This window comes from Siphateles boraxobius, unplaced genomic scaffold, assembly GCF_051911475.1.
Source record: "Siphateles boraxobius isolate OS27281-9 unplaced genomic scaffold, OSU_SipBor_1 26, whole genome shotgun sequence".
Lineage (NCBI taxonomy): Eukaryota > Metazoa > Chordata > Actinopteri > Cypriniformes > Leuciscidae > Siphateles > Siphateles boraxobius.
Genome location: NW_027508876.1, coordinates 25,385,536 through 25,401,925, shown reverse-complemented (window position 1 = coordinate 25,401,925; position 16,390 = coordinate 25,385,536). Strand labels below are relative to the sequence as shown.

Sequence of the window (16,390 nt, the reverse complement as noted above, 5' to 3'; positions counted from 1 at the left end):
AGTTGTAGAGTTCTCTATACAAGATATTAAGTTTAAATCCGTACCTAATGTATATGTTTTACCAGGTGTATGATGGCAACAGCACCAATGCTGTCCAGCTTGCCAAGCTGTGTGGAAATCAGATTCCACCTCCCATCAATTCCTCCGGAGAGAACATGTATGTGAAACTACGAACAGACAGCATCATCCACACAGGAGGATTTCTGGCTAACTACCAAACCAGTGAGTTACACCCGAATACCTGGGCCTATAAGCCCAGAAAACCCAAGCAACGGCCTGCCTTTGTTACAAAAGTCTCTTACAAAACTCTTACAATAGAAGTATTGTGGGAGTACAATGGTAGAGAGATGTTTCTCATTCAACATGACGAACATATTGAATGAGAATATCATTTTTACAATGGATTCCATGTTTTTTTAAATTATATTTCGAATACCTTCGTATTACAATTGTGCATTCCCAAAAACATAGGAATAACATGGTACTTTTTTGTAAATTAATAATGAAAGATTACTGCAGTGCTGCGGTTTTGGTTTTAAATCCATGAATAATGCACTTCAATGCTCTTGTGTTTGTACTTGGCGTTTAAGTTCACCCAGAGGACACTGACTTGTTTTGTATCTCTGCTTTTTTGTCTGTTTTAATTATGTTTGTGGAGGTGAAATGCCACAGTTTAGAGCTCAGTGCAGTGCTATTTATCTTCTTTTGTGCATTCTCTTAGTCGTTTGCCTTTTCTTTGGCTGTCACTGGTCACATGCCACTGTGTTTCCCAGACACTAAAACTATACTGCAGGGTCAAATGAAGCTCTAGCCATTATGGCAAGATGCCACTAGTTTTAATGTATTCCTGCCTTAAAACCGCACTTATTGGTGTTTAAAATATTCTCCAAGTTGTAGATATTACATAATTCTTCTTGACTCAAATTATTAATATGAGGACTGGCTTTTCTCTTGTAGTTTGCCAGGGTGTGCTGATTGCCAATCGGAGCCGGGGAAGGATTGAGAGTGTGAACTTCCCCGATAACTACCCATCTCGTGCCAACTGCAGCTGGACCGTCCAGGCCTCCATGGGCAACACCATCAACTACACTTTTATAGCCTTTGAGTTGGAACAACTCTTCGGATGCTCCTATGACTATGTGAAGGTCAGCACATGCTTTATCAAGCCTAAAAACACAGTTCAGGGTTAGGCCACATCTTAAAATATACAGGTACTCAACATTGATACTTAGTCAACTTGAAATCAAAATGGACTGTAGACTTTCTGATTTTATTTTGAATGATTAATCGGGGCATGTTATTCTAAATTTAAAAAAAAGTTTATCTTTGTAATCTATCATCAAAATAAATTAATAACTTGCTCTGCCTCTGAAGGACCAATACCAATAACCAAATAGTTATTTAGGCATTGTTTAGGCTGATTATTGTCTAAAATGATAGATTTGAAAAAGAAAAGGATGTCTTGAGATGCTTTAGATGTTGAATTTGTCCTTCGGCCTTTGGTCCAGCTCTATTTTGATATGAAACGCTCACTACTCATGATCCAATCAATTCCTGATGGATAGAATCAATCTTGCAAAAGGCAAAAAAAAGTAAATCTTGTTTGGCTTTGAAATATGTGAAATGGTAATTTGGCATGAAACCTTTCTTCACTATTGTGACGTACATCCGAACAAGAAAGAATGTAAGACAGGACTTGATTTTGTACATCGAGAATCGGTTGAATCATCATTTGCCATCATTAGCGACTGCAATATTCCATAAAAATATAAAAATTGTCAAGTTGATTTTATGGTGACTTTAAGAAATCTCTTTCGAGAGGCTGAGTTTGTTTTTCTGACTCGAGGATAGTCTACATGTCTTTTCAAGTTTGTATTATCTTATTATTTCTCTGCGAATGGGGTCAAGTAGTCTAATTCATACTAGACAGTTTGCCTTTCAATTACACTACACTGATTTATGGCAGAGCCTCTGCAAATGTACAATGGGCCTTTGAGTTCCTCTTAGTTCACTCATCACCATGGCAATCCAAACAGTGATGACATCATGTGGCCTTTTGTTGTGATGGAGTTATTTTCTGAGCTCAGAGCCTACACTCTGTTTTCATATACCTCATTCCATAGATGGCCTTTGGGTAAATGCATAGAAAGTGTGTTGGATATTTTGAAATGTGATGATGGCTACTTTATGGAATGTGAAATTTTGAGTGCAAGCCAACAATAGCTCAGCACACTTTTGTTCTGAAGGCAGTAGAACAGATGGTCTGAATTACTGATGGTTAGTTATTGGTTGCATTTCCTGTGGAAGGTCACTGCTAAATATATATGTGTGTTATTTTCAAATATAAATTCCAAAATAAGTCAGATACAATAAGAATGTATCGTGCGTGTGCGTGTATATATTTGGATGGATTGATGGATGGATATATACTGTATATATGGATGAATGGATGGATGGATGGATGGAGTTTGCAGTATTTATAATATGAAAATTAACAGGCTTTTACTGTAAAGACTAGATATTATTTTATAAATAATCTCTATTCCTGTTCCTCTCTAGCTATATGATGGTCCAAACGAACAGTCTCCTCTGATTGGTACATTCTGTGGGAACACACCTCCTCCAGCCAATACCACCACCGGTACCAGCCTTCACATTGTGTTCCGGTCCGACATGTCAGTTTCATACAGAGGCTTCCAAATGGACTGGTACCAGAATGGTAAGATCCAATACAAAGCTGATTGGACACTTTTCTTGAATAGAGTACAAAATAGTGCTTAACCTTCATGGGATTTGTGGCATTTGTTCTCTAAGTATGCATTCATAAAAAGTATCACATGCATTACCTGTGCCAGCCTCAAAGCATTGTATGAAACATCTAGACGTGTTTGACAGTTCTCAGAATAGAAGGAAATAACATATGCGGAGTCGCTGTTGGACAGCCAGGGGTCAGCGACCTGTAGTCTCTTGAGTGATGATGACACTGAATCTGTAAGGAAAAATACCAGTCCTAATGGACAAACCAGTGACATCCCTCAGGAAGGCTTCACTCTGATTGGCCAGCAGGGAACGAGCTGATTGCCAGTGATGAATGAATCCAGCAAAGAAAGAAAGGAAAGATTAAGTGTAGCCACTGCTGATGCTGTAGAATTTCAGGATTCGGAGTAGATTTTATGCACATGTATTAGTTTATATCCTGTAAAAATCTTTTACAGAATGACAGTGTGGAAAACAAGACTACACGCTTTTCTAGTGAGGGTGGATCTCTGTCTTGGGAGACGACCCTGTTTAGCTCTGGCTATGTCACACTTAAAGTCAACACAAATTAATCATTCACAATAAGACTGAGAATACATTTAATTTAATCTCAAACCTTTCATTTTATCCATATCCTAATCGTATATCACAAAAAAATGACCAAGACATACATTTCTGAGATGTATATTTGTGTGCAGCCATGTATGTTTGCCATGTATATTTCTCTGTCTTTGTGCTTGTGGGACTTGTCACATTGCTGACGGGTGTGGACTGTTATTTTTGCTGTCAGAGCAGGATCAGGGTGAGAAAGAGAGGTACACTCTGAAATCACATGGAACTTTTTAATCATTTATGCACCCCTGTCTGTGATGATGTCATTACTTGGAAGGAAATGATCTTGGTTTCCATGGACACAATGTGTAAAGAATGAACAGTGTGACGTGCACAGCACTGTTCTGCAGCTGTAAAAACCTTCCTGAGGGAGAGGAAAATGACAAACGAAGAGTAAAAACGGATACAAAAGACATCCCTATCATATAAGAGAAAGTAATTTGATGGATAAATTATGCCAGTGCTGTGGAAATTCCTCAATTCAACAAAGTATTTAATGGCCCACAAGCCAATTGATCCATTTTGAAAATGTAAAAAGTAGCTCCACCCTTCCTTTGTCCTCTCACAGACCTGTGGACGCTGTTGAGATTGATCTTATTGATTAAGACAGTGGGGGGTGGAGAGAATGAATCTGTTCTGACCGATCTTCGGTGAATATCCCATTACACTGACCGCATTTTAGTCTTGTTGCTACTGCTTTGCGGTGAGGGTCAATATGGTTTCATATTTCCTCTGATAAGCTTGATGTGAGACATTTTTCCTGTCTGGACACTGTAATGCAACTGTCTGTCCTCTGTCTTCAGCATCTCAGAACACATTTGTGTCTTGAAACTAAACAAGTTGCATTGTAGTTCAGACACTGCCCGACTTCACTTAGAAAATATATTGTTGTGATATCAGATGGAAATACCAGGGTAGTGTGATTATAACCATGATACATGTTTAAAAAAAACAAAAAACATTAGTGCCATATTTGCTCTTTGGTTGCCTTCTATTGAGATTGCAATTTATACAAAAGATTGTGTTACATGTTCTGTTTTACCTCACTGTCACCCCCTGCAGGTTGTGGTGGAGAACTCTCCGGGCCTGCTGGTGCCTTCAACAGCCCAGGCTATCCTGACAAATACCCAGCTAACCGTGAATGCATCTGGCACATCCATACCAGCCCTGGTAGTAGCATCTCTATCACCATCCTTGAGTTTGACGTGGAGTATCATCCTGACTGCAATTATGACAAGCTGGAGGTATGCACACACAAAAAAAAACTAGTATGCAAAATTTCTCTGCGCATTGAATATGCACTATTACATTTACACTGAGCGCACTTTATGATATACTGTATCCCACAATGCAGTACACTCAGCTACCTTTAGTTTACAGTTTGATGAAAAACTGAAATCAATATCAAGTATATAAAATTCAGTGTAGTGTAAGATACTGCTGTGCTTAGAAATAGAGAGCTTAGAGATGCTGCATAAAAAAACAATTGACTTTGCACCTGTAAGTAGTATGCTAAAGTATTTTAAGTATTAAAGTGTTTAAAAATTATTTTAAATTTACTTTCTGAAATATTATTATCTAATATTATTATTATTATTATTATTATAAATATGAGGTGATGCATATTAGGTTATTATGTCCCCTGCAGTCAAAATGGCTCACTGGTTCATTATGAGATAAAAATTCAAGCGTGTGTGTTTATGTGGGTGTGTGCCTGCTCATTGTTGTTGGCATCTGCTGGGCTCTGTGGGTGTAATGTATATTTTGTAGCTTAGACCTGTGGAATGCTGACCTCCACTGTAGCACTGAATAGAGCCAACAGGGCAGAAATTAGCTGGAAATCAGAGCTTAGAGAGAGGGCTTAGGGACACACACAGACAGACAGACAGACAGACACACGTGCACACACACACACACACACACACACACACACACACACAGACACACACACACACACACACACACACACACACACACACACACACACACACACACACACACACACACACACACACACACACACACACACACACACACTAGTTCTGTGCGACACAGATGCTAAAAAAACAGCCATTGTTTTAGGCAGTGATTCTTAGTGGCCTATAGTTCATTACATCACTGGTCATCACAAACTTTTTTTAAATATCTGATGGTGTCTACAAATGCATTATCAATATTTAAACATTTAAGCAGCAGTTAGAAATGTAAGTGTGACTGTCTTAAAAGGAAAGGGTAGAAAGCAATTGCCATGCTAAATTTTCACAATATAAGAATATTAGCCAAATAATAATTGAATTACATACAACTTTGGGACTAGTTGGTGAAAAAAAATCAAAGAACAATCAAGTTTGATTAAAGGGTCTAAGGAAAGCTCTAGTATCATTTGATTTTTGAAGCCACTTGGTTTGGTATTTTGCTAATGCAGTGGCATTTAGATATTTTTAAATGACCTTTGTCTTGAAAATGACCAGTCTGTAAATATCCCATCACCTTTGACCTTTGTTCAGGTGTATGGAGGGCCTGACATCTCCGCCCCACGATTGGCTCAGCTTTGCACCACACGCCCTCCCAATAACCCCCTACAGGTGGCCAGTACAGGTAATGCGGTCACCGTCCGATTCACATCTGATGCAGTCGTGAGTGGCAGAGGCTTTAACGCAACCTGGGTAGAGGTCCCAGGAGGTTAGTTATCTGTCTGTTACAAAATTCTTGTATCTGTAGTTGAATACTATGCAATTATATTATTTGAGTTTCCTGCTATAGAACTTCTTAAAATCGTCCCTTTGAAAATGCAGGTTGTGGAGGGATTGTCACAGCCCCCAGTGGAGAGATCCACTCTCCGCAGTATCCCAACCATTATCCTGACAATGTGGACTGTTCTTGGGTCATCACAGTGGATGTAGGGCATCGGGTCTTCTTCAACTTCACTGATCTGGATATAGAAAATCAGAGCGCATGTGCTTTTGACTACGTGATTGTGAGTAACTGACCCTTTATGTCGGCGTGTGATCCATTTCATGCCAAACATTTGTGATTTCTTCGCTGTTACAGACCAGTGTATCACAGAAAATCATGTTCATCTCTCTAGATCCATGATGGTCCACATGAGTCATCTCCACTCCTAGGTAAAGTCTGTGGAGTATCCAGGCCTTCTCCCCTTACATCCTCAACAAACGTCATCTATGTTCGCTTCAGGTCAGATCACAGTCAGAACCGTAAAGGCTTCAGTGCCCAGTTCTCCGAAGGTGAGTCCCATCTTCGTTCATGAGCCCAAATGATTTTGTCATGGTTTTGTTTTATTGTTAAGCTTAATTGATTACTCTTCTGATTTCTAGCATGTGGATCCAATATAATAGCGGATGATGTGGGAGGGGAGATTGCATCTCCTCGCTATCCATACTTTTACCCACCTAATCAGAACTGTAGTTGGATTATATGGGCACAGGAGCCATGTAAGTTATCCATGCTCTCAAAGTCAAAGCCCAGACCTTGTGTACCTAACTTTAATTTGTGAAACTCCTCCCTTGCTGTATCTCTAATGCAGATCATACATGTTAGCAGATTCTCTAAAATCTACCATCCTTTATTTCCTTCAGTCAACCACGTGACTCTCTCCTTCACTGACTTCGAGGTAGAAATGGTGTACAGTAACTGCACTCATGATAGTGTGGAGATCCTGGATGGAGACAATTATCAAGCCCCATCTGTCGGTAATGACTACATCTGTTCATCGAGGAACCATCAGTGACATACTTTTAGGGGATTATCCCACAAATTAGATATTATAAATTAGACCTTCTAAATGGCTTTTGTTGCTTGACAGTTTATTGCATTATGCTTTGTTAGGGACACGCAAATGTTTAAAAAGTTGAAATGCTTCAAATAGTACTGATGCAATAATAGTTAGTGGTAACTACTTACTTTTTTCCCAGGTCGTTACTGTGGGAATGAGTTGCCACACCCAGTCACTTCATTCAGCAATGCCCTCGTGGTAAACTTCGTCTCAGATGTTTCAGTAGGAAAGAAAGGTTTTAGAGCAACCTACATGGCCTCAACCTCAGGTTAGATTTCAGTTTTTAGTTCAAAATACATATGAATTTTTCTCCAAACTTAGGCTGCAATTTAACACTAGTCTGTAACCTGTTTTTCCAGGCTGTGGTGGACTTCTGTATATGGAGTCAGGTGCTTTTAACAGTCCAAACTATCCTGATGTATACCCGCCTAATTTGGAGTGTGTGTGGACCATCACCAGTTCCCCTGGGAATCGTCTACAACTGTCCTTCATGTAAGCAGATCAGGATGTTACATGGATCTCACAAATGTAATGGATTCATCAAAACAAACAACTCTGTACTTTTTGTGATGCAGAATGTTTCAGCTGCAACAAAGTTCAGATTGCAGTAATGACTACCTGGAGATTCGTGAAGGACACTCCAATGGCACTCTGGTTGGTCGTTTCTGTGGTGACTCCCTTCCTTCCAACTACACCTCTATAACGGGCCACATTCTTTGGATTAAGTTTATCTCTGATTCCTCAGTCAGCGGATCTGGATTCAGAGCAGTATTCTCTCACTGTAAGTCAGGGCGATTGATGTGGACCCTACTGAAAAGACCAGCTATCACTATTCTGAATTTTCGTGCTGATACAGGGGATTAAGTTGGTTAATGCTGGTTTGTTGGAGCTAAATAGTCATTCTGGCGAGCAAAAACCTTTGCTCTGGTTGTACAAGGAAGTCTTGCTGGTTAAAATCTTCTGAAGTTAGAAAATCTGGCATGGGTCTCAAAAAATATCTGTACTCTTTTTCTGCTTTCTCAGTGTATGGGAATGAGATCACAGGCAGTTCAGGTCAGATAGCCTCCCCTCTTTACCCACGCACCTACCCAAACAATGCAGATTACCACTGGACCATCACAGTGAATTCAGAATCTCAAGTAGAGATACACTTCCTGGACATCGACATTGAGGACTTGCTCAATTGCAATTATGACAAGCTCAAGGTCTGCACTCTTATCTAAAATATAGTCATTAAATACTATAATGGTTTAATAGAAAATAAGTGGATGTTTTCCTTTCCCTAGATATATGATGGTCCGAGCACCAGTGCTTTACTTCTGGGTGAGTTCTGCGGTCTGACTCTGCCCAACCCAGTAAGAAGTTCAGGCAGCACGATAACTCTTGAGTTTAAATCTGATAATATAATTGGAGGGAAAGGCTTCCTCATCGAGTGGATGGCCGTTCAGGGCTCTGGTCCCTTACCGACTATAGAACCAGGTTAGTTCCCCAAGGATTCTTCCTCTCAGATCTTGGTCAGATTTAGTAAAAACCTTACTGTATGATCTCAATTCACAATTGGTCACTATTTTTGTCTTTTCAGGAGCATGTGGAGGAACATTGATGACAGGCAACACTCCCAAGTTCTTATTCTCTCCTGGTTGGCCCGAGCTGTATCAGCATAACCTTGAGTGTTCATGGGTAATCCGGTCTCCCAGCTCTATCGTTGAGTTTAATCTGCTCTATCTGGACATGGAAGATGAGGTTTCATGTCTCCATGACAGTCTGGTCATCCGAGATGGTAATGCTTTTGTCAAATGAAGTCACTTCAAAATAAATCTCAACTTGAAGCTGACTTTAAATACTGAATCAAAGGTATGTTTTTCTCCTAAGGTGACACCAGCTTGTCTCCAATGATTGCAAGGCTTTGTGGGCGACAACTGCCTGGCTCTTTGCATTCTACTGGTGATGCCATGTTCCTGCGATTCAGCTCTGATGGCAGCATTAATGGCAGGGGGTTCAATGCATCCTTTTCCAGAGGTGAGCAGCAACTGCATTAACACAATCAAAATATGTTGGATATGCATAATACATTTTGTTGTACATTGAGCTATTTCTCTCTTGCCTTCTCCGTCAGGTTGTGGTGGTTTCCTCCATACAGACAGAGGAGTTCTAAGTTCTCCTCAGTATCCACAGAACTACAAGCCAAACATGAATTGCAACTGGCAAGTAATGGTCACCCCAGGGTTTAGAGTGTCCGTAACTTTCCAAAGTCCCTTCCAAATACAAGGTTATGGTAATCAGTGCAGCACAGGTGACTACTTGGAGGTAAGTGACTATAGGATAAGGTGTAATCTGGGCACTTCTCCAAACAGAACCAGTACATTATACAAAGAGTCCTTTTTGTGTTTAAAGGGCCAAGTTTTAAATAGTTTGATTATTTTGTATTAGTTACGGAATGGACCTGATGGCAATTCACCGACTCTATCAGGGCGTCTCTGTGGGTCCAATGCTCCATCCACATTTCAGACCACAGACAATGGCCTATATGCCCACTTTGTCTCTGATGATTCCAATGAGGGGCAGGGCTTTAAATTGATATTCGAGGCCCACAGTTCAGGTGAGTACTTTAGCTAATATCTATAATATACCAATTATTTTAGATTAATTTGATAATGAATGGAAATTATGAAAAACCCTGATGTTTTTTTACAGCTTGTGGTGGTCTCCTTGAGCTTAATGATGGAGATCCACCAGGATACATCACGTCTCCAAACTATCCATCAAACTACCCCACAAATATCGACTGTGTGTGGATAATCACTGTTCCCAATGGGGAGGCTGTACAACTCGACTTTGAGGATAATTTCTACATTGAGTCTCATACAGGGTATGTTCCATATGTTTTGAACAATCAAATTTTTGGTACTTATAACCATTTAACCATTTGAAGTGATTACAATCTTCTCTCCTAGATGTTTGTATGACTACATTGAGGTCCGTGATGGTCCCACATCAGACGCTGCTTTGATGGGCAGACTTTGTGGCAACACCCGCCCATCTACACAGCATTCATCTGGCACTACCATGTATATACGATTCCGAACTGATGGCAGCGTCACACATATCGGTTTCAAAGCCAAATTCTCCATTGGTAATCCATTCTGAATCCCCATAACATTCCAACCCTTTTTCTGATCTCAGTGTTTCAATGACTCAAAGAGTATTCTTTCTCTTCCTAGCTACATGTGGAGGTACCTACTTCGGTCAGAGTGGTGTCATCAGAAGTCCCGGTTATCCGGACTCAAATTATCCAGACAATTCTAACTGCGAATGGTACCTGGAAGGTCCCACTGGACACTACCTGAGCCTTACCTACACTGCCCTTGACCTGCAGAGCTCCTCCGATTGTAACAATGACTATGTGGAAATACGTGAATACAATGCTTCAGGTTTGGGTTCTCCTTAATCAAATGAAAGTTGAGAGTTTTTTAATGTAATTTTTTTAATGAGGGTTGTAATCTTAACTTTTTCTTTTCACCAGGTCGCCTGTTGGGGAAACACTGTGGAAACAGCCTTCCATCTCCCCTGGATACTGGAGACAGTTTTGCCTATGTAAAGTTTGTCAGTGATGGCAGTGGGAATGCTGCTGGGTTTAGTTTATCGTTTGAAGCCAGTGTTGAAGGCAAGTGTGTTTAAATCCTTACAGTGTCTGGTTAGGGTCATATAGTTTAGTGGTTGAAGATCAGGACTGGTTACCGGAATGTTGCTGGTTCAATCCCTAGAAGGTGAAATCTATGAAAAAAACCTGATCTTGAGCAAGACACGTAACCCTCATGTTGCACCAGAGGAATTATGCTTGCAAAAATGTTAAATAAGTTGTTTTGGATAAAAGATGATTACTTACAAAGTTATGTGGTTGGTATGGAGCAGTTCCATGAGTAACTGGTGACATTGTTCCTCTTGTAGAGTGTGGAGGGGATCTGAACGCACCTTTTGGGACCATATCATCTCCCAACTACCCCAATCTGTACCCCCACAGCCGAATTTGCCGCTGGAGAATCACTGTTCCTCAAGGTCGTAGGGTCACTCTTACAATCAATGACCTGAGGCTGGAGGACCATGGGACCTGTTTTTTTGACTTTGTGGAGGTGAGGCAATGTGTATGTTTTAGAGGTGCCAAAGTTGGATCATGCAAAATGGCACACTGGAGTTTAGTGCACATTGTTTTTAATTAGTCATTCATACCATATATTGCTTTCTCTGATTTTTGTTAATTTCAGTGCTGTAACACGCTGTTTTGACTCTTGGGTTGATAGGTCCTAAATGGTCTGACACCCAGTGCCCCACATTTGGGTCGTTTATGTGGGTCAGTCCCAGCTGGTACCCAGCTGAAATCTTCTGGGAATACGATGACTGTAATTTTCAGCACTGATTCATCTGTATCTAATGGTGGATTTACAGCAGATTACTCCTCAGAGGAGGCAGCAGGTGAGAGAGAAGAACAGATTTTTTTATTGTTTGTTTGTTTTGGGGACCTGATTTGATTGGTGTATATTTGCCCTTTTGGTAGTGTGTGGTGGGATACTCAGTGAGCCTGGAAACTTCACCTCACCTGACTTTGGCAATGGAAACTACAGCAATAACCTGAACTGTGAATGGCTGATCCAGAACCCGCATCATATGAATTCCTCCATTGTGGTTATTATAGACCAGCTCCATCTAGAGCATCACCAAACCTGTGAGTGGGACTACTTGGAGCTCAGATTGGGTAAGATTTTCAAATACACAAAGAGAGACACAACACTCTATATAATGTCCAATGTTCCATTTACAGTAGTTTGACTCTGTAAACTGCTGCAGATTAGCAAATATGTATGCCATGTTTTGTCTGTTCCTCTAATGCAGGAGATTCAAATGGTGAGCTTTTGGCTCGTTTATGTGGTCAGTCCCCTCCTACAGTCCCCATAGTAGTGTCCACCCCTGAACTCTGGGTTCACTTCCTGTCGGATGAAGCTGTGGGTGATCTGGGCTTCAAAGCCACATATTACTTTTCAGGTATCATCCATCAACCAGTGGCACTTAAACAGATGGATCCCGACTCTTTAAAATTCTGCATAAGCTCAGCTGACTTTGACTTTTCTCAGAATGCGGAGGGTCACAAAGTGGAGAGGGAGGTGTCATCTCTAGCCCTGGATATCCGAACAACTACCCCAGTCCGAGCCGCTGTACTTGGCTTCTCGAGGCTCCGGTGGGCCACACTATCATTGTAAGTCACCAATGCTTCTTGGGTCTGTTTTTATTTTATTTTATTTATTTATTTATTTTTTACTGTTTTCTTTAAACCCTAACACTGGAATTCCTCATTCATAACATAATTTCCATATATATTTGTCTAGCTCACTTTTGCATACTTTGAAGTGGAGGAGCATAGCCAGTGCACCTGGGACTCAGTAACAATCTTCAATGGAGCCTCTTCAGGATCCCCCATTATTGGTCAATACTGTGGCCACAACTCTCCAGGAACTATCCAATCAGGATCCAACAAATTAGTTGTGGTGTTCCTTGCTGATCATACAGTGTCCAAGGGAGGATTTACTGCCACCTGGTCAACAGACTCATCAGGTATACAGTACAAAAAGATATCCCGTGTGTACTTTCTGTAGACGTGTTACAGTTTATCCTGACATTTCTTTCTCCTCTTCAGGATGTGGAGGAATCATCCATGCTGATGCAGGCACCATCAAATCTCCCAATTATCCTCAGAATTTCCCAGCCAATATTGAATGTTCCTGGACCATCATCGCCCATGATGGAAACCATCTGGAAATGGGTTTTGCCAGTGACTTCCAGATCCCAGACTCAAGTGGACAGTGTCAAAACAGTTATATCAAGGTAACAAGATGACCTTTTAATAAGAAATCTTCTCCGATGTTGTATTTCATAAGAGCCATTTGGATCTGGTGGTTTATTTTTTTGTATTCTGCCTATGTTTATTTGACAGATGTGGTCTGACAACATACAGAGTGATGAGAATCTCTTGGCCACTGGTTGTGGTACTACAGCCCCTGCTGTAGTCGTTGCACCCCGAAATGTTATTAAGGCTCGTTTCCAGTCCTCAGAAACCCCTGGCAAAGGCTTCTCTGCTGCATTCTACATTAGTGTGTATCATATACTTGGTTTGTTCTTTACAGTTTTTCTTCCCCTGTCCATAATTCAAGTAATTTAATATATCTGCTTCACATCATCTTTTAGGTTGTGGGGCCAATTTCACAGCCCCAACTGGTCGTGTAGTTTCTCCAAACTACCCAGACCACTACCCTTCAGGCTCCAATTGTAATTACATCATTGATGCTGGAGATCAGACCGTGATTGTGCTGACTTTTAAAACTTTCCAGTTAGAGGGTATGCACTTCTTCAAAAGACACAAATTGTGTTATACATCTTAACATAAGGGATCTAACAATAACTTTAAGAAAACAGTAGTTTCATAAGCTGAACAATCATGCCTTTCCATCTCCTCTAGCACACTCCACATGTACCTACGATGGTGTGAAGATCTACAAAGGCACGACCACCAGTAGTACGCCATTGGCTACTCTTTGTGGAAATACTATCCCAGGTGTCTTCACCACATTTGGACCAATGCTCATCAACTTCTACTCTGATTTTATAATCAATGACAATGGCTTCCTGGCTGAATACAGAACCATACGTAAGCTTCAACCATGAAATAAGCTGTATATTAATGCAATACTTTTTGGTTCTCTATACTATACTATCAGTAGTAAGAATACATTTTTGAATGGTTGTGTGTAGGTGTGTTATAGTGTAGTTTGAATGTAACTCTGCTGATGTGGGTGTGGCTTAGATGGAGGTGTGGGTGGTGCGGGTGTGGCTTGGTTGTAGGTGCTAGATTATGTTTGAATTGTTTATCATGGCAGTAATGCAGATCTGATTCACTGAGCCCAGAAATGTGGAATGAGAGGACGCTGGAATGACTGGAATGAGAGGACGCTGCACTTTACAAACAATATGTGGGGATTTGGGAGAATATGCAAATATGCAAGAGAATTCCATTGCAGATTCCAGTGTTACTTCCACAAACAAACTCTTCACCGTAAACTGTGCACAATAGAAATGCACAGTCAAGTGCTCTTTGACTTGGTGCTATATGGGAAGACAGCCCATATTCCTCAAAGGAAACAGTTGTCCACCTCCAACACATGAAAAAGGCATTTTACTTAATATACAGTAGGGCCTTTCAAATTTCAGCTCCACATGTTGGTTTGTATGATTCCTGTGTATATGGGACATATATCATCAATATGTGTATTTATGTGTTTTCAACAGCATGTGGTGGTGTGTTTAATGGTACTGCAGGGACAATCAGCAGTCCATCTCATTCTATCACCGACTACCATCACAATATCAACTGCACATACCACATTTATGTCCGTGACAACCGTGTCATCGACCTCAAGTGAGTTTGAACTACTTCCTGTTAATAATGCAGACTACGAAAACACAATAAATTTCAGAGCAAAAAACGTCCTCCCCAGTTTACACAAATAAGTGTTAAATGAAGAAAAGTCTGTCAAACCTTGTGTTGCTCTGGCTATGTGTAGCACGTCCTGCTTTATTTCTTAAAGGTACAACACCAATAAATGCACCTCTTTCTAAGGATCAGAAAGAGGGTGGAAAATGGTAATGGAAAAACGTCCTGAATATCTGTTATAGATAAACCAAGATTTTTCATGATCATGGCTCTGTGAGCTTATTTCATATCTTGTGGCAAGCCTTAACATTAAGACCAGATAAAAAAAATGTAAAAAAATTATAGTCTCAATATTAATATACCTTTGGTCTGCTCACTTCTCTGCTACCAAATTGGAGCAGCAATATAATTTAAAAATCCTGCTAGGCATCCATCATGCCAGCTATGTTCCACCAGAGAGACAGATGCTGAAGAAAAGAAAAGCATTCTGGTATTGATCTTCTGTCTTTCCCTTTGTGCAGTAAACCCCACTGAGATGTATTGATGCCAGACAGGAAGCCCTTCACTTATAATCTGTCCCTAGAGGCTTTCTATAAGGGCAAACCCCCTCCCCCATTATTGGTATCACTTTCTGAGAAACTAGATTGTTCTGCAGCATTTCCATAGTGAATGCATTTGTCCCTGTCCTATAGGTTCAACTCTTTCAGTCTAGAAGCCTCCTCGAACTGTCGCTTTGACTATGTGGCGGTGTACGATGGAGGGAGCACTCTGGCCCCACTAATGGGGAAGTTTTGTGGACGTGAGCTGCCGCCCAACCTCAGGTCCTCATCCAATCAGCTGTTTCTCGAGTTTGTTACAGATTCATCAGTTGTGGCGGAGGGTTGGAGAGCAACCTACAGTGAGACTTTAGGTAATGTTTATCTTCTCAGTAAAGAAATCACGTCTCATACATCGGAAAATTATTTATTTGCTCTTTTCCAGAACGTAGTGAGCTGCTTTGCTATCTGTCTACATTGCCAACATCCTAACTGAAATAAAACCTCATAAGTGACTAAACTGAAACAATCTACATGGCAACTCCACACACAACTCTTCACGTAAAGGGCACGGTTTTCACACGTTTTTTTTTTAATCTTATAATTAAAGCATAATTAAAAAAGTTAAACACTTTCCACAGAAGTCCTATAAATAAAAATCAGTATTTTGTGATATTACAATCGTTTTTTTTTTTTATGCATAAAAATAGAGCATGGTGGAGTATTTACATCCCAGTCTGAAAAAGTGCTTGAGATTCCTTAAAATGCTGTCTAGGTATAGTAGGCACATCACCAGGATTTGGAACAGAGCTACTGTCTCATTATTATCTGATTCAAAAGACAGTATCTGACATGTAACTTGCATACTAAGATGTGTGATACTTTGAGCTTGTTCCTTTATGGTTCTCATTTTGGAATAGAATGAAGAATGAGGGAATGATTTCATAGTGAATCACAAAGACAAAGATCTCATTGAGGACTGAACAAAGTGTTCTGGGGTCATAAACAGTGTTCTTTGTAACAGCTTTGTGCTTTAAAGCTTCTGATGATCCAGTCACTTCAGGATGACCAGGCTCTTTAAGAACTGAGTTTTAAACACTTTTGTAGCTCGTCTAGGGGTGTGTGAGTGAACCGCCCCGTCCTACAACCACCACTGTTGTTCTTTGTTAACAAGAAAACTCATTCAGACCACAAAAGTCTGTCCCCTCACTACGA

The 16,390-nt window shown here is 40.5% G+C and overlaps 1 protein-coding gene across 1 annotated transcript in view; it reads left to right on the top strand.

Annotated features, from left to right (window-relative positions):
* cubn (cubilin (intrinsic factor-cobalamin receptor)) overlaps positions 1–16,390 on the top strand; it is a 40,909-nt gene that overhangs the window by 17,192 nt on the left and 7,327 nt on the right. The window contains exons 25-58 of the mRNA XM_077245135.1: positions 66–222; positions 958–1,145; positions 2,560–2,719; positions 4,432–4,613; positions 5,877–6,051; positions 6,165–6,346; positions 6,458–6,614; positions 6,705–6,821; positions 6,966–7,079; positions 7,302–7,430; positions 7,522–7,654; positions 7,738–7,943; positions 8,186–8,367; positions 8,449–8,641; positions 8,745–8,942; positions 9,035–9,181; positions 9,279–9,469; positions 9,593–9,761; positions 9,857–10,031; positions 10,117–10,295; positions 10,384–10,593; positions 10,686–10,826; positions 11,111–11,292; positions 11,461–11,632; positions 11,715–11,912; positions 12,050–12,199; positions 12,289–12,410; positions 12,541–12,766; positions 12,849–13,036; positions 13,146–13,302; positions 13,397–13,546; positions 13,668–13,856; positions 14,495–14,624; positions 15,332–15,549. Of these exons, the coding sequence (XP_077101250.1) occupies positions 66–222; positions 958–1,145; positions 2,560–2,719; positions 4,432–4,613; positions 5,877–6,051; positions 6,165–6,346; positions 6,458–6,614; positions 6,705–6,821; positions 6,966–7,079; positions 7,302–7,430; positions 7,522–7,654; positions 7,738–7,943; positions 8,186–8,367; positions 8,449–8,641; positions 8,745–8,942; positions 9,035–9,181; positions 9,279–9,469; positions 9,593–9,761; positions 9,857–10,031; positions 10,117–10,295; positions 10,384–10,593; positions 10,686–10,826; positions 11,111–11,292; positions 11,461–11,632; positions 11,715–11,912; positions 12,050–12,199; positions 12,289–12,410; positions 12,541–12,766; positions 12,849–13,036; positions 13,146–13,302; positions 13,397–13,546; positions 13,668–13,856; positions 14,495–14,624; positions 15,332–15,549 (5,767 nt within the window). The remainder of the gene's footprint in view (positions 1–65; positions 223–957; positions 1,146–2,559; positions 2,720–4,431; positions 4,614–5,876; positions 6,052–6,164; positions 6,347–6,457; positions 6,615–6,704; positions 6,822–6,965; positions 7,080–7,301; positions 7,431–7,521; positions 7,655–7,737; positions 7,944–8,185; positions 8,368–8,448; positions 8,642–8,744; positions 8,943–9,034; positions 9,182–9,278; positions 9,470–9,592; positions 9,762–9,856; positions 10,032–10,116; positions 10,296–10,383; positions 10,594–10,685; positions 10,827–11,110; positions 11,293–11,460; positions 11,633–11,714; positions 11,913–12,049; positions 12,200–12,288; positions 12,411–12,540; positions 12,767–12,848; positions 13,037–13,145; positions 13,303–13,396; positions 13,547–13,667; positions 13,857–14,494; positions 14,625–15,331; positions 15,550–16,390) is intronic.